The 22,270-nt window shown below is 53.8% G+C and overlaps 1 protein-coding gene and 1 pseudogene across 4 annotated transcripts; both read right to left on the reverse strand.

Annotated features, from left to right (window-relative positions):
* Window positions 1-131: 131 nt before the first annotated feature.
* On the reverse strand, window positions 132-22,240 carry URM1 (ubiquitin related modifier 1). Of its 4 annotated transcripts, none has more exons than XR_004956266.1 (6): window positions 22,113-22,240; window positions 12,348-12,418; window positions 4,322-4,403; window positions 2,786-2,834; window positions 2,270-2,414; window positions 132-1,694 (listed from the first exon to the last, which is right to left on the reverse strand). XR_004956266.1 is itself a non-coding variant. In XM_036238934.1 (5 exons), the coding sequence occupies exons 1-5, from the start codon at window positions 22,223-22,225 to the stop codon at window positions 2,346-2,348; spliced, it is 384 nt and encodes a 127-aa protein (XP_036094827.1). In that variant the 5' UTR covers window positions 22,226-22,240; the 3' UTR covers window positions 2,198-2,345. The 4 variants fall into 4 exon arrangements, 2 of the variants coding, with proteins under 2 accessions (XP_036094827.1, XP_015981731.1); XR_004956265.1 differs by having other exon boundaries at window positions 132-2,016; XM_036238934.1 differs by lacking the exon at window positions 132-1,694 and having other exon boundaries at window positions 2,198-2,414.
* LOC118600682 lies at window positions 13,230-13,348 on the reverse strand (annotated as a pseudogene).
* Window positions 22,241-22,270: the final 30 nt, after the last annotated feature.

Here is a 22,270-nt window from a genome sequence, read left to right on the forward strand (position 1 = left end):
GAGCCTCCCCCAGCCGCTGCCGGAGTCGCAGCTCGGAGAAGCGTGGGGAATCGTGCGCTCCAGCCGGGCAAACCGCCTCGGCTTTGGAACCCGAACTTGGACAAATGAATCCTTTTCATTAAAGACAAATCTTCGGATATAGTGGGGTTTATTTATTTGTTTATTTCCTCACGAGCGGGGGTGAGGAGTTGCCTGGGGGAGGGGGGAGCAGCAGTTGGGCATTGCTGGGGCTGAGCCTAGGTCACCTGTCCCTGACCTAAGGACTCTGGGCTGAAAATGACCTAGAACGCTGTGGCCCCTGGCCCTGGACAATTTCCGCCTTGGCACTGGCATCCCCTCCTGCCTCGGAGAACCTGGTTTTCCTAGTACATCCTCTGCCCTACTGCTCCGCGTGAACTGGGGTGCAGAGGTGGAACGGATATTCCGTACCAGCCCCCGTTGCCCCAGTGTGGGTGGGAAAGGAATCCTCAGGCCCAGTCTTTAGGGCTTGGGACCCTGGGTGGGACAACAGATCACTCCAGTAGGGCTGGAGGCAGGGAGGGACCTCCAGGTTACAGGGATCAAGGGACAGGCCAATCTTCCAAGGTGAGGTTGTAGGGGGCCATTTCAAATTGGCACTGTTCCCTACCATGGAGACCTTGACCTCAGCACCCAATGTGGGATGGTCATACAGCCTCCCTAGACAGCACTTGGACCCCAACACTGGCCTTAATCTGTAACCCCAACATGGCAGCCCCCACCCACACACATACCCAGAGAGCTGGAGAGCAGCTTACCAGCCAGGGTGCTCTACGCCTTGAGACTCTTACACACACATCTCCCACACACTGCTGGGACAACCATTTGCCACCTTCATCCCAAAAGAGTAAGAGAAATTCCACCTTAAATTACTGATATTTAATGAAAAACGTTTCGGGCAGGATGATATTGATGCCCTAATTTTTTTACTTTTGAGCCATCCCTCCAGCAAGCAAAGCTTTTCTCCCGCTCACCAGGAGGAGGGGCTCAGCAGTCTCATCTGTGTCACCCCGTTCTGGGTTCTGGGGCTTTTGGCTGCAGCTAGTGGGACAAAGCCTGGTCATGAACGGGTAGGGAAGTGTCCTGGGATGCACACTGGTCAGGACAGACTGGCTCTGCCGCCCCCTTCTCCAGATGGCCCTATCAGATCACCCCTTCCCAGACAGGATGGGTGGTCTGGGTTTCAACTCCGTTCCATTTTTTTGGGTGAAGGGCAGCTCTAAAAGCCCTAGACAAGAGGGCAGAGAGGTTGGACCAGAGACCATGGCTGGGAGGATGTGGGGTGTCCCTGGATTCTAAGGATAAAGCTCCAGGCAAGGCTAGTAAACAACCTAGTCTTTTATTTGCCCAAGGCCAGCTGTGGCAGACACGGAAGCCCCAAGACTTCCAGAAGGGATGGGGGAGGAGGGGTGAACCATCCTGCCTACCAGGTGCCACCTGCCCTGATCCTGCTTCCTGCAGAAGGTGGGAAGATAAAAGTCTACATCTGTGCCATCAAGTACCACACCAGTTTTCAGATACTATATTCAGTTGTTGTTGAGGAGGAAACTGAGGCACACCAACCCCCCTGGGCCTCTATTCACCAGTCCAAGGTTAAGCCTACTGTCTCCTTCTCTCTAGAATGAGCTGCAGTCAGCCTTTTGCTGGGGGAGGGTCTCAGGAGCCCATCTGGTGGCCTGTGGGGGGGAAGGCCAGTCAGGGTCAAGGGCTGGGAATGGGGTGGGGGGAGCAGGAGGAGGAGTGTGGTTGGAAGAGCAGCTGCTGGGTGGGGGGGGAGGGGGTCAGCACTGAATAGGGGACCCCAGCTGGGGTTCCATAATGACATCAGTGGGGGACAGGCAGAGCGCTCTGCTGTCCAGATGGGGAAACTGAGGCGAAACTCCTCCAACGTTTGAAAAGGGAGGGGCCTCCCGTCAGCCATTCGGGACCATTCATCTTCCCCGTGAAGACGCCGACCCGGAGCTGGAGTGCCTCGTCAGTGGTCACTCAGCGTTTAGACTGAGACACAGGAGTGGAAGGCAGCTGGGTCACCTGGCTGCAGAGCCCTCCTCCACTACTGACAAGCCAAAGGGGCGCCCTCCCCCGCCTCAGCTGCTGGGAGAGGGCACGCCGGGCTCAGGCGCCCGCCCGCATGCTTCCCTGCCCACGTGTCTGAGAAAGGCTCATTTTTAGCACCTGGCCTCTTTTCCCTGCCTGGAGGGAGCTCAGGGGACAGAGCAGGGAAGAAAGCAGACAAGGGGGACAGGGAGACCTGGAAGAAGGGCCCAAGGGGACGTCTGATTGTTCTCTTCTCTGCCCCCCAAGGGCGCCCAGGCACAGAGGGCCCCTTAGCCGCCGTGCAGGGTGGAGATGAAGAGGACGCTGTCCTGGTCCTGAAGCTGGTAGTCCAGCTCACCCTGGTCCAGGAGAGAAACGAGGACAAGACTCTGAGGGCCACTTTTCCAGTTTGCCCCCAGGTGTCGCGAGGGGTGGGGGTGGGGGGCGAAGGTTGGGCTGCTTTGGGAGAGAACGACAGAATCTACCAGAAAACCGGGTTCCCTATACTTTCGTTTGCAAACGCCCAGGATGGAGGAGAGCGCACCACCTCCCCCAGCCATCCTTTCCTTCCTCACTCGCGGTGGGAGACTTGAAGAGCCTCAGTCTGGGGGCTAGAGTGGGACGGAGGATTACCCAGTCCCCCTCTTTGGGCATGATGAAAGGCCCAAGGCTTTGCTACTAAAGCAGTGAGGGCAGGGGTTGGGGGAGGGATGTCCCCAGAGGCACTGACCAGCAGTTCCCAGTCGGCGTCGTTAATCAGCACAAGAATTCCTGGCCGCCTGTGGGAAAGATGGTGGTGAGTAGCAGGGAAGGAAGGGCTGTCAGCAGCAGGGTGGAGAGGCTTAGGCGTTTGGGCTGCAGGAGAGGGTGGTGGGAGCCCTTCCTCCGGAAGTTCTGGTTAAAGATCTCCCAGGAAGTAGAGGTAACAGTCTGAGTCTAAAGGAAACCAGATCAGGTAGTCATGGTCTAGGGGCCAGATGGGAAACGGATATAAACTCCAGCGTCACCTCCCAGACTATGCGCAGGTCATTTTGTTTCTCAGAGCATCAGTTTCCTCAACTGCAAACGGGGTAAATGCCAGCGCCTTCCCCACAGGCCTGGAGGAGATGGATGGTGTGTGTGCGGTGCTTGCTCGCCAGGGCTGGTGGCGACAACCACTGGCGGCGGCATATTTTTCCAGGGTTCCAACCTCACTCTCCCCGGCCTCCTGCCTGCCTGTCTGGAGAGGGGGCTGTCTCAGCTCCTCCAAGGCAGGGAAGGCTGCCCAGGCTCAGGGCACCTGGATGCCCAAGGGCAGCACTACTGATGTCAGGCAGGGCAGGCCAACGTAAGCACAGGGACCTTAGCCCGGCTCCTGCTGGCAGTGGCCCAAGGAGCACTGCTGTCCTTGGGGGGGCCTCCATGGCTACCAGACCATGACCTGCGCCAGGGGCTGGATGGCAGCCTTAGCCCTCAGGACCGGATGGTGGCCTCTGCTTCAAGGCAGATGAACGAGTCCCACAAATGCTCTGCCCGCCACTTTCACACATTACACTGTGTTTGTTGTAGAAGTGACTTCTTGGCACATGGAACCTGGCTCCTTGCCTAGGAGGCTGAGCCGGGCCTGGGACAGGTACAGAAGCTTTGGGCTGGGGGTAGGGGCGTCCCCAGTGAGCACGAATTTGCACGCGTGTATGCACGTGCACACAGTAACGCCCTGGGACCTAGACCGGCGCTGTCCAATATGGTACCTACTAGCCACATTCAAAATTAAATTGCGATTAAATAAAATTGAACATTCAGCTCTTCATTCACATTGGCCACATGTCCAAGGTTCTACGGCCTTCTGTGTCTAGCAGCCACCATACTGGACAGGACGGATAAAGAACATTTCCATCACGTCAGAAAGTTCTATGGGTTAACACATCCAAGACTGTCGAGGGACTGAAGGGGCCCCAGGCGGCATTCTTTCCTTTGTACTTTCTGTGCAGAGACAGTAGCTGAGGCCCAGAGAAGGAAGTAACTCGCCTCAGGTTCCACAGCAAGTCCGTGGCAACCTAAAGGAGGAATCCAGGTTTGTTGAGGACTTTACCAGTCGCCTGGCCCGGGCTTTTAAAAGATTCCCAACAATCCGGCATGCTTCCAAGAAAACTGGACAGCAGCTCTTTCCTCAGAGGGTGAGGGGACGATAACGGGGACAACGGGACGGTGGCTGAATGCAAGGCCAGGGGCCCAGATCCCCTTCCCTCCGGCCACCCTCCTCAGGGGAGGGAGGAAAGGGACTCACACGCTGTCTCCCTGGATGAAGAGCTCGGGTCGCTCTTTCAGCAAATTCTTCTTGATCCAGACAAGGAGGTTCCGGATGTCCCCTGGAGAGGAAGGCAGAGACCAAACTACTGTCAAATCCAGATGACTCCTGACCCCCAAAACCTCGCCTGGACCAGAAGGAGGTGAACATGGGGCCCAGAGGGCCTCCTTCAGACCAGACTGCCATGCGCCCTGAACTTGTGCATTCCCAAGGAGAGAAAACAGGTCAACAGAGGCCAGTGACCTGCAAGAGAGGTCTTCAGAGAGAAGTGGCACCTAGCACTGCTGCAGGCTTAAAGTGGCAATAGGGGCTCAGGGCAGACGGCGGGAGGAAGTCACGTCTGAAGGGACTGGGAGGCAGACCCCCACAAGCCCTGGGAGACAGTCTGACCCTGCCACAGATCGGCTTTGGCGGGGGCCGCGGACCGCTCCCTCCACTTTTATCTCTCTAGCCAGTCCCGATGGAGAGGATTCTGCTTTGCTCTTAGAGGGGTCTGCATATATTTCCTTTGTGAGGGAAGAAAAACAATTGCTGAGCTGATAACATCAGTTAATTTCCTCCAGCAGAAGGAGAGAAGGATCCTTCACCAGCTAGAGACACTGACAAATCACTGCCCCCTCCACAGAGCCCCCAGAGCTGGGGGGGACAGCCACCCTGAAGAGGCAAGAGGTCCAGGGTTGAAGGGCTTCTCCTGCTCAGCTGGACTCTTGAGATCTGCTGCTTTGTGGTTCGGGGACAGCCACCAAGCTCTTTGTGGAGGCTAAGAGTCACCCGTCCCCAGGGTCACCTCTCCTTCCTAGGAACAGGAACCCGGGTGATAACGCATGGAAACCTGGCTCTATAAACTCCTCAAAGGCTATATAGCTCTCGACTACCCACTCCTCAAACAGACTGTCTGCTGAGGCTTCCCGAGTTCCCTCTCCCCCTGGGACGACCTGAGGACTGAAGGCTCTGGAGAGACAAGTCGTCTCTGAAAAGCCAGTAGGGGCCTAGGGCTAGCCACCCCCACCCAAGTTGATGTCTCAGAGGGGTTGGCTGTCCTGGACTCATGCCTGAGACAAAGCTCGAGGGCTAGGCCGGAGAAGGCCCAGGTGGGGCCTTGTTCTCCGCCTAGTCAGTTCTGGCATGTAGGTGATGGGAAGGCTGCTCGGGCACTGAGTCCAGCAGCGTGTCATACGCACGGTACCAGCCCTGGGCAGTGTTTTAAGGCCCTCTCACTGGCCTATATACCACCCTCCTGGAAGGCACAGGCTGAATAGGCTGGTTCACTCTGTCCCATGCCAACTTCCCTGGGTCATATGCCAGCAGAGCACAGGGCTATGGGCAAAGTGTCCATGGACAGAGACTGCCACCTTTCAATTTGAATTCCTACTTTTAATTAGCGGACTGGATTTCTCAGGGTCCCTGGAGTGGGCAGGGGGCGGGAGTGTCGCCTCCGGCTAGCTGCAGTCCACTTGGACTCCTGGCTGGGTTCCTCCTCTGAGGCCTGGGTTTCAGAGGCTTCTCCTTGGCCTCCATCTTGGCACTGTCTGGTGGGCCGCCAGCTCATACATCTTCTGGCCGCTCGATCGAGCTGCCGGGGTCTGACACATCCATCAGCCAGCCCTGGCAGACAGGTTCCGCCTGTGTGTGTGGAGACGCTGCGAGGGACCGCGCGGTGCCTGGCCTAAAGGCCACCAGCTGCACCTCTACGGCCCTAGCCGGCCTATACAGAACCAGACCCAGCTGGGGAAAATCAGGGGACTTCTAGTCCAGTCTGGATGGGCTGCGGGGGTGGTGGTGGCGGCCAGTGGTCACGTCGGGGTCATGCGAGTGATGGTACCATCACGGAGTCCCAGAGGGGTGGGCCGGGGGTGAGTCTGCTGCCGGTGCTGGCTCATTTATCATGATGCTCCTCTCTGCTGAGGTCATTCCCTCCCTCCTCTGGGCCCCCCAGGCCTACCCACATTCTCGACAGCCTGTTACCATGGTGAGGCCACTGCATCATCATCTGTATTGTTCCCCCATGCCTGGATTTGGCGGTGGGGAGAGCTGGAACTCAAGGCTCCCTTCGCAGGCTGCAAGGGCCACTCGGCCTGGCCTGAAACACACCCCCAGGGACATCTTGCCAGGCTTGCGGAGGCCCAGACAATATGCAAATGGCCTCCAAGCCAGATGGCCCGCTTCCAAAGTTGCCGGGGAGGAGGAAGGGTTAAGCAGAGTCAGGGGCTGGTGGCTTGGGGAGGGCTCTGGGGAATCTCACTTTTGCCTTCCCCCTCTGCGTCCTACGGCCTTTCCACTGTGACTGAGGGTGGCTTCCCTCCTGGGATCCCAAGCAATTCGTAAGGTAATTATTTACTGAGTGAGTAGTACGTGCAGGTGCTAGGGAGATGGCGGTGAGCAAGATGGACATAGAGCCTGCCCTCATTGGCATTAACAGCCCAGCAGGGGAGCCAGACATTACTTACTAGTTGCGTGGGGTCAGGAAAAGCTGAGGCCTGAAGGATGAGTGGGTAGGATGGGAGAACACTCCAGGCAGAAGAAAGGACATATGGGAAGACCTGGGGCAGGATGGAACTGGCAGGTTCAAAGTAACAGAACAGAGAAGGCAAGAAGCTCATCACCAGATGAGCCCAAGAAGTAGATGGCCAGGGACCAGATCCTACAGGGCATGTGGGGGGGGGCCTTGAGAAGGGGCCTGCTCTGGCAGAGGGCTCTGCCTCCTCGTGCATCCCAGGGGTATTTCCCGAATGTGTGCTCCGAGGGCGCAGAACCCATACTGCCCTGGCCCGTGTTCTCTGTTTCTCTGCCCTGACACATGTATCAAGATCTAGCTCGAATGTGTGGAGTCACCATTACTAGAGTATGTTCTTTGGACTTGGCACAGGCCACGGAACACAGCATAGAACCTTCCACACAGCATCCTGCCCCTCCCTCCAGATGTTTGCCGAACATGTGGACGACTGGAGAGAGAAGGCAGGCTGAAAGCAGGGACCCCCAGCTCTGTGTTCAGCTCCACTGCTTCCTAGTTACAGGCCCTGGGTTGGGAATTCCACGAGCCCCATTCTTTGCGAATGGGGATAGTAAGAAACCCTCAGAGAGCTGTTGTGGGATCGAATGAGATGATGCATATGAAGCTCCTGGCACTGTGCTGTGACTCTTTTGCGATTCAGAAGAAGAACCTGTATCCTGTCCCCTCTGTTGATGACGTGAGCTTCCATAAACTCTGCCCAGGGGCCTGGCACCCTGTGGATGTGCTCGTATTGCTCTGGAGGGTAAGTTACAGCCAGTCACCTTTAATCGGGCAGTGTTGAGAGGTTTTCTGTGGGATTCACTACCTTTCCATCAGAAGTCAGAGAGAAAATGAGAAAATGAAGGAACTGGGAGAGTGGTAATGGGGTCTCCCCTCCACTGTCTATGTTCGGATGCCTAAGATGCTCCGGGACAACCCGGGTGGAAGAAATCACATTCTGAGGCCATGGGTACTGGAGGCCAGACTGCCCTGGGCACGCGGCCCCAGAAGAGGGACAAGCGCACCCTGATAAAAGGCTTCCAGGGCAGGAAGCCTTGGGACTTGGCCTGCCCATCTGGGGAAGAGCAAGTGATGGGAGCTGCTGCTCCATAGAGGAATGGTTAAGAGTTTGGATGCTGGAGCTGAAAACTGCATGCTAGGTGGCCTCGGGTAGGTCACCTCACCTCTCTAAGTCTCAGTGTCATCATCTGACAAATGGGGATAATAATCCAACCTCCAAAGACTGCTGAGGATTTGGGCATAAGGGCAGCGGTAGACCCAGCGCAGTGCTAAACACACAGGACAAACATTTGTCCAGTGACAGGATGCTTTATCCTCTGGGCTACCAGAACCTTCTTCTCCTAAAGGCTGCTGACGACGGGCACCATGCATGCCCCTTAGAGAGAACCTACGAAGGCTCCTGCCAAAATCCCTCTCCCCAGTGGACTGTCCTTGTTTGGAGACAATGACCACCCACTGTGGCAAGGCCCCCAACGGTGTCAATCCAAGCTTCTCAGGCTGAAAGAGAACAATCTCAAGGTCTTATCTGATATGGAGTCCCAGCTGCAACTGCCCTTCACGCAGCCTCTCTCTGAACGCTCCTGCGGGAGCTTTTCTCCCAACCAGAAATCTGTCTTCCTGTCACTCCCACCGAGCCTGGTTGGTCCACGGGGACCGCACCAACAAATGTGTTCCCTCTTCCCCATGCCCGCCCAGCAGATTTGGGAGAGACGGATCCCCCCGAGTCTCCTCTTCCATAGGTTAAGCCACTCCTGTCCGCACCAAGTCCACCAGGCTCCAAGACAAGGCTCCTCTGGGAGCCCACCCCAGGCCTTCGCTGAAAAGGGAAAAGAAAGAGCTGGGAAGGGGGGAGTAAAAGCGAAGAGAGGGTAGAGGGAACATCAGAGGGTCCATTTACAAGTGAATGGGGGTAAGAATGGAGCAGTTTGTGGGCTAAACTGGCCTCAGAAGGAGGTTTACAGATGTGCGAAGGGACGCTCCTCATTGTTTAATTAAGCAGAAAGTGGATCTTTTCAAAAGCAATTTTGCACAGGGACTGGGAGGGGTGGAGGGGAGAGGAGGGCAGTGGGGACGGGATCAGCAAACAGGCCCCGAGCAGAGAAAGGAACAGCTGGCCCCAGCGAGGCTGTGAAACGCATGCTAAGCAGTTTAAAGCGCTGGGAGCCAGCGCCTCGCCTCCCTTTAATACAATGGCGGGGCGGAGGAAGCGGGCAGGGCAAGGTGAGGCAGACACGGCTCCTGCTGGGGGCCGGGGCAGGTACCGCCCTTGCTGGGACAGTCTGTCCCCTCGACTGTTTGGGTTTGCTCCAGGCCACTGACCGACCACGGGCTGGAAGCCTTGAGTTGAAAGAATCCCTGAAACATAAAAGCCAGACCCCGGGGGCCACAAGACCCAAAGCTGGTGGGTGCCTCCAACCCCAGCCAATCAAGGAGATGGCCCGTTCCAGGGACACGGCTATCAAGAGGTCCCCCCTACACGTACAACTTCCCCCCGGGTCAGCATGCCCTGTCTCCCAGAATTATAAACGTAGCTCTGGAAGCAACATTTCCAAACTGTACATGTCGGATAACCTGCTGAGTGAAAAGGAAATCTGGCCCAACCTCCCGTTTTACAGATGGGAAAACGGAGGCTCGCGGAAGCACGTGGCGCTGCACCAGGGCTCCTCGCCCCTCGGCCTTGCCCTTCCTCTTCTCTCAAGTTGGCCAGGTTGGACACTCTCCCCTGGCCCAGGACCCAGGGCCCTGGAGTCCCCTTGTTTGGGTGACTTGTCACAGTCCATAATCTTATGGCTGCTATTTTCTCTGCTGGAGTCTCCAAGACCTGCTGGGCCAAGTGGCAGCCCCTGGGCTGGGAAGGCTGCCAGACAACAGATCTGGGCACAGGCTTGGGCAAAGAGTAAGACTCTCCCAGCGGCAACTGCTGGGCTCCCGTGTGCCAGGGTAAGGCCTGGCAGCTGCCGACCAGCTTACGGCTGCAATGTGACCCAAGCCTCTGGGCACAGCAGGGCCAAAATAGGAACCAGAGGTAGAGTGTCATAGCCAACGCCTCGAAAACTGGGAAAAGGGGCCCTTTCAGCTTCTCTCCCCTGCTTCCTTCCCTTTCATCCCAGAGGGCGGAGGATAGGCGTCCCCCCTCCCCCACAACCTGGCCTATAAGTAGCAGGTGGAGAATGAGGGATCAAAACTCTGGGTCTTAGCCCAGACTCCCCACTTGCACAACTCTGGAGAGGTCACCCCACTTTCTCTTTCTCTCAAGTTTGGTTGCCTTGATGATAGAAAATATCTACTGGGGTGATTATGAAAATCAAAATAGCTGTTGAATGTCCCAGAAAGTACCTAGCAGATGTGATATGTTATGTGATTCAGGGAGCCTCTTGGGATAAATGATGATGAGTTAGTGGCGGCAGGCAAGGACTCTGAAGAACCTGAAATCTGGTTCTGAATCCCAGCTCTGCCATTTAAATAACTGTATGACTTGGAATAAGCCCCTTGACATCTCTGAGTTTGGGTTTCCACTTTTTAAAACGGGAATAAAAACGATAGCCACCACCTAGGAATTTGTGACAATTATTTGCACAACCAGTTGGGGCTTTGCCTACCATGCCGAACTCAGTCTGTGCCCTTTAGGACACTGGCCTTCCATTAGTTCCTCGGCCACCCTAAGGCCTCTTACTCCAGGCCTTCGCAGGAGCGATCCCCTTGGCCTGGAACAGGCCCCATGCGCCTCCTCGCTCCCTCCGATTTATCAGGCCGGCTCCTTCTCGCCATTCTGGCCTCGGCCTCCAAGCACCTCTTTAAAGAGGCCGACCCTTACCACCCGTTGTCGCATTCAAAGCACCCTTCTGTTCTCATGCCAGCCAATATCACTTGTACAGTTATAATTATACAAGCATGTGATTTTTTTTTAATTAAAAAAATTTTTTTTAAATTTATTTTACAGGCACGTGTTTACTTGTCTGTCGCCTGGCTGGGCTTCCATGACTCTGTAAGCTCCGTGAGGGCGAGAACTATCATCTGTTATGTTCGCCACCCAATACTCAGCAACTAACACCACGCCCAGCACAAGGGAGCCCCTCAAAAAGTATGCGCCCACTACAGGAAAGGATAAAGCACTTCTAAATCCGGCACTTGGTGAGTATTTAGACAATGAATGAATGAAAGGGACTGGAAGTATTAAACTTGGAGACATTTATGCCAAACAAACGCAGGGGGAAGGAAAGCATAACTTGTTATATTTTAATAACTTCCTAGGTAGGTCTTTGAGAGGCTTCTTCTAAGGGCCCCTTGTTCTCTCCCAAGGCTGTGTGGTCATCTGTCAAACTAAGAAATAGTCACCTTTATCAGCCCTGGTCTTCTCCCACCAGGGACAGACACAATCCCACAATCCCGACATTTAACCCCAGCCTCACGCCAACTGCCAGCTCGGGGAGGGGGGGCAGTGCCCTGTTCCTTGGTGAGTGTCCCCCAGCCTCTGCACGTGGCACACAGACCCTCCCCGTGCCACTGCTCTCCAGCCCCAGGGAGGGTCAGGGACAGCATTGGTAGCCAGTGAATTTCGGTAATAACTGTTGGATTCCTGGCAGATACTTGTCCAGTTCCAGAAGAATCCTGTCAGACCTCACTGACCATTTCCTGCCACCCAGCTCCAGGAACCTCGCTCCCCTGCCTCCTCGTGACTGATCCCCTCTTCCCCGCGCAACGCGTCTCAGCCCTCAGTGAGACGGGCCCTGGGTCCCGAGCGTTCTGCTCTTGCTGGGCTCCACTGCCAGGGCTGCGGGGCGCCTGCAGTCGCGACGCCAGGCCCTGTCGCTAGGCCACAATGATATTACCCAGCTGGACTTCTTCAAGGCCCCCAGTTTGAGGCAGGGACTAGCTCTCGTTCATGGTTGTCACCTCAGTGCCTGGTATGTGGTCTGCCACACAGAAAGTGCTCAATGTATGTTTGTTAAAGAAAGATGAGCAAGTAAGTATTCAAATGAACAAACGAAGAGAGCCCCCCGTCCTCCTTAGTCAAACTCCCTCCTCCAACCTTTTTGGGTGAGCGTTCTTCTCATCTAAACCCTCTTACCACAGGGTGAGCCCACCCACGTTGCTCCCGTCTCAATGGAAGTTCTCACCTTCACAAGAACATCTCTGCTGCCATCTAATTAACAACAGAGGCTCCTTCTAGCAACTCTGAGAGACAGGGATCATCACATCCACCTCACAGGCAAGAACGCTAAGGCTCAGAGAGGCGAGGTCACTGGCCTCCAGTTCTAAGGGGATTCTCGCTCTAGTTAGAGATGGTCTGACTACAGGACTATGGTGCGCCATCTCCCTCCTACAAAGCTGGCTGACCCCAGGGAGAATGGGGAAAGGGTGCTCTGGTGACCTCTCTTCCTCGTTCCCCCTGGCTAGGGAAAGCCAACCCATTCTCACATGAATGGGGCTGAGTGACCCCTGCGACCTCCTGCCCAGTGTACCCGAGAGAGAGGCGCAGACAGCCATACTCACAGGGCTCTTCCTGTCCAGGCAAGGTGACCTGATGTTTCTTTACCCCGTCGAATAGGAGCTCCGCGCCACCTCTGCAAAGGAAGGCCAGAGAAAGACAGCCAGGTCAGTGCCTGCAATGACCTAGCTGAGCCTGAAAACTGAGGCAGGGGCTAGCACGAGAAGCTCAAGGTTCAGGAACACCTTGGGTACCAGTGACTGATTCTCAGATGTGACTTCCTGATGTGGTAAAATAAAATATCAGTAATTTTTTTTTTACCAAACATCAAGTACCTAAATTTTCAGACTTGTTTTCTCTGCTTTCTCAAGACGTGGCCTAGCATACAGGTTCAGGTTTGGAGCTCTTGGCCTCGAGATGGAGACCAGGGTCCACTTGAGCCTGATGCCCAGACGTTGGGCATGTGACTCTATGTTCTCAAGCCTCAGTCTTTCCATTTACAAAAATGTTGAAAAGCCACCATGAGGCATGCTGGAGACCCTGTATGCATCGAGGCGTTTCCTCTGGCCAGGTGAGAGTTTGAACTGTCCCTGCTTGTGCCACCCACTGCTGGCCTGGTGGGCACGCTGCAGTGCTGGAACAAGAGACTCCACCAGGCTTACCAATAACATCGCCTTTTACAAGAACATTCCACATCTCATTTCATCCTCAGGGCATCCCAGGGAAGGAGGGAGGGAGGCAGACATTATTAACTCTATCTGATGGAGAAGCAGAGGCCTAAAGCGGTTAAGTAATTTGTCCAAGGTCATGTGGGCAGAGGCCAAACTAGGCTTTGAATTCCAACTGATTTCTTATTTTATTTTATTTTTAGGCAAGGCAACCCTTGGTTGACCTCACATTTTGCTAGGAACTTGTCAACTTACAATCCCTTATTTTTAATTTGTTTACGCCTACAACACCTGGTCTTCCTAGGTGGTCTCCCATCCAAGTACTAACCAGGCCTGACCCTGCTTAGCTTCCGAGATCAGATAGGATCCGGCGTGTTCAGGGTGGCATGGCCATAGACCCAACTGGTTTCTGCTCAGCCCCACCAGCCTTGGCAGAAAAAAAACAAGACTCCTCGAAGATCAGAAAGCCCCTTGAGGGCAGAGTTTGGTTCACTTCTGTGTGCCAGCACCTGGCTAAGGGAAGGCTGGGGCAGCAGAGATGCTCAGAGCCAAGTCAGGAAGCCAGGGCTTCTGCTGTGGACACCAGGGCTCTTTCAGTGCCCCACACGGCTTCTCCCTCTGGGTCTCCTGACTCCATCTCAGACTTCACGTGGATCTTAACTGAGAAGGCCTTAACAGACTCGGTGGACGCGACGCCTCCCACCCTACCACTCTTTCCCAATTTCAGAGAACAGAGATGGCCTGAGACAGTCCACTGGGAGGCAAAGGCAAGGCAAACATTGTCATGGAGGAAACATGGGGCGACTGTCATCCAAACAAGGTCACGCTTTGTTGATGCAGAAATGTGGAGGGGGAGAGGAGGCCCATCTGTGGCTGTGCGTAGGGCCATTTCAGCTGCAAGTCCGCACAGAGCCTCCATTTATCCCCTTCCAAGAGCCTCGTTCTCTCCTGGGTGGGGGTTGGCACATGCAGCAGCTGGGGTGGGGGAGGGCAACAGGCAAGGGGCTCAGGAATTGGGGGTCAGAGAAAAGGGGTGGGAGCTGGAGGCACTGGGACCCAGGCAAACAACCAAGAATGGCCAAACCTGGTGGTGCCAGGCTCAGAGGCTGAGGCTGTTTTTCCCGTTACAGATGGGTGAAGAGAGAACCAGTCTGGCTCAGAGAGTGACTTGTCACCACTGGGTTCACTAGCCCCCAAGGGAGGGGCTGCCATTCCTGCTATCAGCACATCTGGAGGGGAGGAAGGTGGGTGCTCAGCCTCTGGAGTGATTCAAGGAGACAGGCAAGCGGCCTATTTTGGCCCCAGAATAGAACTGAGGCCAGACTCTCACGTCTGATAGGATTTACTCTTCAAAGTCAATTGAGGAATTACATCCGATGATACCTCATCTTCCTTCCACTCCCTAAGTCTTGGCAGGAGTGTTTCTTGGTATCAGTGACTGGCACAGACATTCCCAAAACTGCCTTTATTTTTTCTAGTTTATCATTTTGTTATCTTATATTTTAGATTTTTTTGTTTATTTAGTTCCTCTCTACCTTCTGGAATGTAAGCTCTGCCTAAAACGGGGCCTGGCACACAGCAGGCACTCAATTTGCCATGTGTGAAAATGCCCATTTCTCCCACTTCTTTTCTAGCCTCAGTGGCGTTACCTCCCTTTGCCGATACCTTCCAGACCCAGGAAGGAAGAAAGGGAAAAGGAGGAGGGAATCACACAGCTGGACCGCAGGGACACAAAACATATCTGCACTACATACTTCGAATCCTATGTGACCTGAGAAAATGCTCTGCTACGGCCAGTTCAAGAGGCAAGACAAAAGGATGATAGAACCGGTCACTGAGAAGAAGGAGAAAGGGGTGAGAGGTCTTCTGGCGAGTCTATCAGAGCTGGTAGGCCACCTCCTCAGGGAGAAGAGGCCAAATCCTTACTCAGACTCTTCAAGGATCAGGGCGATACTCAGGGACAAAAAGGAGAGAATGACGGGAAAGGCAGCTTCTCTGCAAACCTGACCTGCTCAGGTTCAGGGTGAAGATAGTCTAGTCTGCTAAGAGACATAGGAAATGAAAGGCCAGGGGCAAAAACATGCACTGAAAAAAAGGACAAAGAGAAAGAATCTGGGTCTGGCATGCATCTCAGGCACTCCTCCTTCCAGGAAAGCTGTGATTCTCATTGGACACTGTGGTTGCAGGTAGAGGTGCTAGCAGGTGAATAAATGGGTGCAGGAATGTTGTCTTGCTTTGCTGAGGCTCTTGTGGGTAAGGAAGGCCGAAGTCAGAGATGGTCAGGCCAGAAAAGAGATAATTATGCTAGTCTGTAAGCCTTGGAGGGCAAGGACCATATCTTCCTCACATGACTTCTCCATGCTGCCAGCTGGTAGACTGGAGACATTTCCGATTAACAAATATCACGTCTGACTCAGTCAGAATGAATGAAAGGTAAGTTGGCTGCAGATAAACCTTAACACTGGCAGTCTGCAGCTTCTCCCTTTTCAGCTCTGCTGAGGCCTGTCAAAGCAGTAGGGATCTTCCTAGATCCTCCAGGCTATGCGGGGCATGGCTGGGCCAAGAGTCAGCGAAGCAAAATAGTCAGGAGTCCAACCCAGTATGGTTCTAATTGAATCCAAGGGACCAGACAATATCAGCAATTAAAATGCAGTTAACATTCATGAGACTACTCTCTTCTTAGAGACAGAACCCTGAACACTGGAGAGCATGGACAGAGTTCTATTTATCTTTGTATCCTTTGTCTGGCTCACTGCCTGGCACATGGTAGGCACTCAATAAATGACTGGTGAATAGACTACCCAGTGAAGGGAAAGCATGAAAGAAACTGGGGGGCATCCAATGGAAGGAAAGGAAAGGCATTTAGATTCTCATTTCGGACTTTTTCTTTCATATAGGCCTTGGCTTGTTATCTTCAGACAGACACACAGACACACAGACAGACACACACCCCCTAGTCCCAGCTTTTCCATGTGACTGCAAATTATACCACCCACCTCTTGGGTCTCAGCTTCTTTGCCTTCTGTCTAAGCTCTGCAATTTCTCTCAACTCCAAAATTATGCGACAAACTTTTTGTTGGTAGCAGGCAGAAGATAGTGTCTTGAGGAGATGCCTTCCCTGATCTGTTTCTTCAGTTATTGTTTGTGTGCCCCAATTCCTGCACTTTTCATCTTGGGGATAGTCCACTGTGCTGTCTTATTTATCCCTTTGTCTCCACCTGACTCGAGATTTGCAGAGAACACTCGGCAAATTTACTAAACATCCTAAAAGGGGTTTGGATCTGTTTTCCTAAATTTTGGGAAAGAGAAGAATGGAATCTCGTCTTGGCCACACATCCCATGAGAAACAAGGCTTCAAGAACCGTGTAGTGGAACTTGCTCCCCAAAGAATCAGGAAAAGGGTGGTCCTTCTCGGTTCCAGGAGCTAAGACGCCAGACTCAAGGGCTAGTCTAAAACAGGACTGGCAAAGAAGGTAGGAAAGCCTCCTGCTAACTGTCACGCCTTTTGAGTCCGGCTGGGCGCAGAGCACCGAGAAGTGCCCGAAGCGCACCTCCATACCCGGGTGTGCGCCTCTATTCCCGGACATACGGCCTCGTCGCCAAGGGAGACCGAACCTCTCAGACCCTCCGAGGAGGATGACATAACTCACGGAAGGCGCCAGGAGCCTCAGAGGTTCGGTCGTGACAAGCCCCAAGGCAGAAAGAAGGGAGTTCTGGGCCCGACGATTTCAATCCATCCCCACGGCACCCCAACTCTGTGACTCACCCGAACTCCACCTCCACTGACAAGGGCGCTGCCATGTTGAGGAAGCCGAGCTCACAGGAACTCCTTTTAACTTCCGGCGCTCCCACCCACACTTCCGGTCATGCGGACGGAAGAGGCGGTGCCCAGAGAGCCATCCTCCTCAGCTATTGGAGGTAGACTTGGAGCGGAGCGGAAGAGGGAAGGTGACCGGCGCTGATGGGGCTTTTTAAGTTTGTCCACGTCTTGCCTTTTAGGAATCGGGCTCAGGCAGCCAGCGTGGGTGGCGACCTGCACGAGGCACAGCTAGGCCGAGGAGAGCCCCTGGCATCTTTGTGCAGTGGCCGCGAGTCATGTTACTGTTTATCTTGGATTATATACAAATCTGTTCAGTCCGCACACCGTTTGGGCGAGTTCGTCTACCCTTCTCGCTTGAATTGTAAGTGATCGCCCCGCTGCAGCCTCACCCTAATATTTATTTCCAGCGCTGTCGACTCAATATCCAACCAATTCCTTTGCTGTCGACTTGGATTTTACTCATACAGCAGATTTTTATTGCACGTCCTCCGTGTGCCAGGCTTTGGGTTCTGTGGATGCAGTGGTGATGGGCGAGGTTCCTGCTTTTAGGGCGCTCACAGTATAGTGGGGGAAACTAACCCGATCAAATAAACATGCCAGTCTTACTAATAAACGTAAAATCTCAAACGAAAGGAATGATCTGGACTTATTGGAACTTTAAAAAGAAAGAGGACTGGCCTGGACTGGTCTGGACTTGAGCTGAACTCTAAAGCCTGAGTAGAATTAACTAGGTAGATGTCAGGGGAGGAACCTCTAGGAATGTTCCAGTGTGGAGAACAGAAGGTGCAGAAGCTCTGGGTGAGAGAACATGCTGGATCACTAACAGAGGTAGATAGAAATTGGAGAGCAGAGGGCCTAGTAAGAGATGAGGCTAGAAAGGTGGGCAGGGGCAAAAGTACGCATGGTGAACCAGGTAAGAATTTCAGTCTCTGTTCTAAGAGCAATGGGAGGCCTTTGAAAGGTTTTGGGAGGGGGCGACATTAGAACTATGTTTTAAAATGTCCTTTCTGGCTGCAGTGTGGAGAATGGTTTGCAGGGGAACAAGGAAGAGGATAGGGAGAACACTGGAGCCTGTTACAAAAGCCAAGGGCAGAAATGGAGTGAAGTGGATGTCCCGGGGTATCTAAACCACACTTCCAAAATTGAACTCAGTGTTGGCAGAGTATGGGGGTGTAGCCTGGTGGTTAAGGGCAGAATGATGTAATGGTTAAATGGGTTGAGTTCGACTGTCAGCTTTGTCTTCATGTTCTCTTACTTCCTCATTGTGTGTTTTGGCAAGTCCCTTCACATCTTTGTGCCTCAGTTTCCTCATCTGTAAAATGCGGATAATAAATCTACCTCATAGGGTTGTAATAAAGGCTAAATGAGTTCTTGTCACAGTGCCTCTTTCCCTAAAACAGGCTCTCCCCTGTGTCCTCCATCTCATACGTACTCTTGCTGAAGAGGAATTTTCCACTCAAATGGCTAACCTTGTAATCATCTCTGCTTCTGTAGACGTGCTTACCTCATAGGCTAAAGGGCAAAGTGACCTCAAGATCAGCTGAAGACTCACCCTCCCTTTTGCTTGTTCTGTCTAGATAACAGATGTGTTGCCTAATTTCCTATTTGAAAATCTCATGCTCTGTAACTGCCCGTAGCCCTTAGCAACTCCTGGGCTCTGTAACTACCTGAGGATGAATTAACCAGTCGGCCCATGCCAGCTGCAACTGCCAACTGTAACTGTGTGGATAAGCCCCATAAAAGTAAGGTTACCCCTAAGCTTGGGGCCCAGATCTTCACAGCCCTAGCTCTTCTGGGACCGCCGGCGTAAAAATCCTGAATTCTCCAACTCTCCGAGTGGTGCTTGGTTTCTTGCCCTTCTGATTTTTCTGCAACACTACCACCTGCTGAAACGCCCAAGAAAGAAACCTTAGATATTGTGCTCACTTCTCTTCTACATCCAGTCACCGTATTTGGATTTGTCTCTCTTCTAAGCTGATGTTATAACCCCACATTCTTCCACTACCACCCCATCACTTGTCCCCTGCACCTGTTGCTTCTCTGGCCTTGGCTTCGTTGTACAGTTCAACATATACACAGCCCTGAGCCCCTGCAATGTACCAGGCGCTGTCTCAGGGCACTGACAAAATGAGGACAGCCCTGGTCCTCAAAGGAATGCTGTGGAAATGGAGAGGCCCTCCCGTCACCAGGCTGTGTGGGTACGGTACTTCCGGAACCTCCTTGGAATTCAGTTTCTCCAATCTGTAAAAGTTTGGGACCAAATGATCTCTTAAGGTCCTTTCAGCAAAAATATTTTAAGATTCTTCCACTGGACCCAGCTCCTCCAGGGCAGAAACAGTATAAGTGATTCATCTCTGATCCTTAGTTTGTGGTAAGGAGCTTTGTACCCTACAGGGTAGGATTTTGTTAAGTGCTTGCTGAATGAACAAATAAACACATATCATTCCTCTGCTCAAAGCCATTTAGTGGCTTTTCTTTGCCAACAAGATAAGGGCCTTGCCAGAAGGCATTCAGAGGCCTTAGAGCCTCTGTTCCCAATATGCTCTGACCCTGGGAACTGCCACTTCTCTGTACTGGAACAGGAGAGCTAGGGAGCATTTGAAGAGCTTTATCCATTTGACAGTTGTTGAGCACCTATGAAGTGCAGGCCCAGTACTGGTGCTGGGAACACAGTGGTGAACAAAACCAGTGGGTCACTGCCCTCCTGGGGCTGATGTTCTAGGAGACACAGAGGGAAAAACGGACCACACAGTGAGATCAGTGTTACGAAGGGGGAACGTGGGGGCTTATGGAAGCAGGAGGAGGTCCCTAATCCAGCCCTGGGATCAGGGAAGGCTTCCCAGATGAAGCCACCTCTAAACCCAAATAGAAAGGAATTGTGGGAGGTAGAGGTGGGGAGGGAGAGGGCACAAGGGAAAGCCAGAGGCATTCCCTGCCTCCCAGAAGAGGAGGAGTGGGAATCCCTCCCGCAATAGGCAGGGGTGTCTCCAGTTTTTCCTTGTATAGCCCCAGAGATGGGTAGCTCACTTCTGGACTAATGAGCCCATTCTGTGAATGCCCGGCTCTAACTCTTAGGAAGTCCTTCCTTTTCCTGACCTGGAGCCTACTCCATTCAACCTTTTAATTAGTAATAATAACGGTTTAACATATTATTAATGCCCTCTATGTACCTGCCAGGTGCTTTACATGCACAGATTAATATCCCCATTTTTTAAATGAGAAAACTGAGGCTCAGAATCGGTGGCTTGCTCACGGACCCGTAAGTATCATGCCTCACTCCAGGTTGTCGTGCCTTCAAGATCACTGGCCCTACTCACTGACCCTCCTGTCTCCCGATGGGCCAGTCTCACCCAAATGCCTCCTGAGATCCACGCAGAAGAGGGGCTGGGACCCATCCCCTATCCCCTCCAGCAGGCCGGCCAGCCCAGGCACCGGCCTTGAGCCGCTCTGAAGCTGCTAGGGAGACAATGGTGGGGTCGGAGGGGGAGGCAAGGGCGCGGATGCCCCCCCTGCCCGCTGCCCTTTGTCTTCCCGCCGGCTCCCCTCGTCCGCCCCGGGAGGCTGGGAGGCGCCTCTCACAGGCTTCCTCCTCCCATTCTTGTGCTAATTGAGTGTCAAGCTGAGATCAGTGAGAAAGAAATCCGCCCCGGCTCGGGTTAAACTGCCGCCAAAGACTAGGGCTGAGCCCAGAATATCATTAGGCTGGGAGGAAGCAGGGCCCCCTCCTCGGGGGAGGGGGGGAGGGGCTGGCTCCGCATTCAGGCCCCTTTGAAAGTCACCGGGTCGCCCCCTCCCTTGCCGCCACCGCCTCAATGGGCCCCTCGGAGGTATTTAACCTTCTCAGGAATTGAAAGTGATATGCCAAGCACTGGTCTCGGTGGCCACTTGCCTGTCCCGAGGGCGGTAGGACCTCCGGGGTCGCTGGAGGACCTCTGGCGCAGGTTGCCAGTGGGAACACCGAGGCTCCCAGGAGGGGCCTGCGTCTCAGCCCCGCTGTTCACAGGCTCTGTGGCGTGTGGAGGGACTTCGCATCTCTGAGCCGCGGATTCCTCATCTGGGGAATGGGGATCACAATAGCAGCTGCTTTGTTTTATGGACTTAATGAAGTAATGCACTTAAAGTGCTTTGTACAGCGCTTGGCACATAGGAAGTGCCCCATACGTAGTGGCCATTAGCAAGTCTAAGGATCTCCTAGCGTCCCCCCCCCCCCCCCGTGTCTAGGGTGTTTAAGTACAAATGCCCACAAAGGGCTCACTTTTCAGATCTTGCCTCAACTCCACCCGACCCCAGTGCCCCCAGCCTCAGTGCTCGTCTTAATCGGCCCGGCTAACCCTTCACCTCCAGACCGTTACATTTTGCTGCTTATTCTGTCTGGGACACTCTTCCCTTGAAAAGCCTTTCTGAGCAGTAGTCGTGACCCCCCCAACTTTACTGCCACACCCGCCCAGGGGCTGGATTAGGTGCAGCTAAACATAAGCCCTTTGCTTCTTGGCTGCTTACCCCTCCCCTGCCCCCAGACGGTGGGCTCTCCGAGGGCCTATCTAGGGCCCAGTCTCTGTCTAGGTCACTGAGGACCCCCTCACCCCCAACCTTACCCCCTACACAGAGGCTTTTTGAATCTGCTCTTAGATGAACTTACACGGTGCTCTGTAAACTTTATAAATGTCAGGAAATGGCCCATAAACAGTCCTACCCCTGCATGGAAATGTAGGCCTAGTCTGGGGTCTTAACACCTGACTCTGTCTCCTTTTAACTACCATTTACTGAGCAGAAATCAGGACCAGACCCCCTGAGAGATTTCCAAGCACCAGCTCGTTGCATGTGCACAACTATTACGATGTAGGAATTCCTAGATTTTCAAATACAAGAAACTAAGGCTGAGTCTGCCAAAAGGATTTGAACGCAGGGCTGCCTGACTCCTAAGCAGGAGCATTTCGTCAACCACTCCATACCGCCCTTGGTGACTGTTCAACCTGGAGGAAGGCATGGGCTCCTTGCCGTTGGAGAGCATGCCCTGCTGAGGGTTAAAGACGCAGGGCCGCATTATCAGCCAAGCCCAACTAAGGCGTTCAAAGGCTCACCTCAGGGTCCTCTGGGCTGAGTACGGGCCGGCCGGGGCATGGTTTAGGCAGGGGACTTACAGCTCCCTCCTCGCTTCCCTCGGAAGAGCTGGGATTCTACGTGCCCTGCGCGCCCTCTGCTGGTCACATCAGTACGCTGCACATCAGGACACTGTAGCCACACCTGCCATCACTAAGCCTACTCAGCATCTCTCGCTCTCCAGAGGCCCAACTCTAGCTCTGCTCCCCCTTTTTCCCAAGAGAGGCACCACACTCCTTTACCTTTCAGAGGTCACTCCTCTAGGAGGCACCCCAGATTTCTTAGTCTGGCCACCCTCCACTTGAACTGTCAGCTGCTGGCCTAGGGCGTGGCTCACAGTCGACTCCACAGGCATGCGTGGAATGGAAGCCCCCGCCCCGCCGCCCCCCCTTTCCGGTCT

Source organism: Rousettus aegyptiacus, unplaced genomic scaffold (assembly GCF_014176215.1).
Source record: "Rousettus aegyptiacus isolate mRouAeg1 unplaced genomic scaffold, mRouAeg1.p scaffold_m13_p_3, whole genome shotgun sequence".
NCBI lineage: Eukaryota > Metazoa > Chordata > Mammalia > Chiroptera > Pteropodidae > Rousettus > Rousettus aegyptiacus.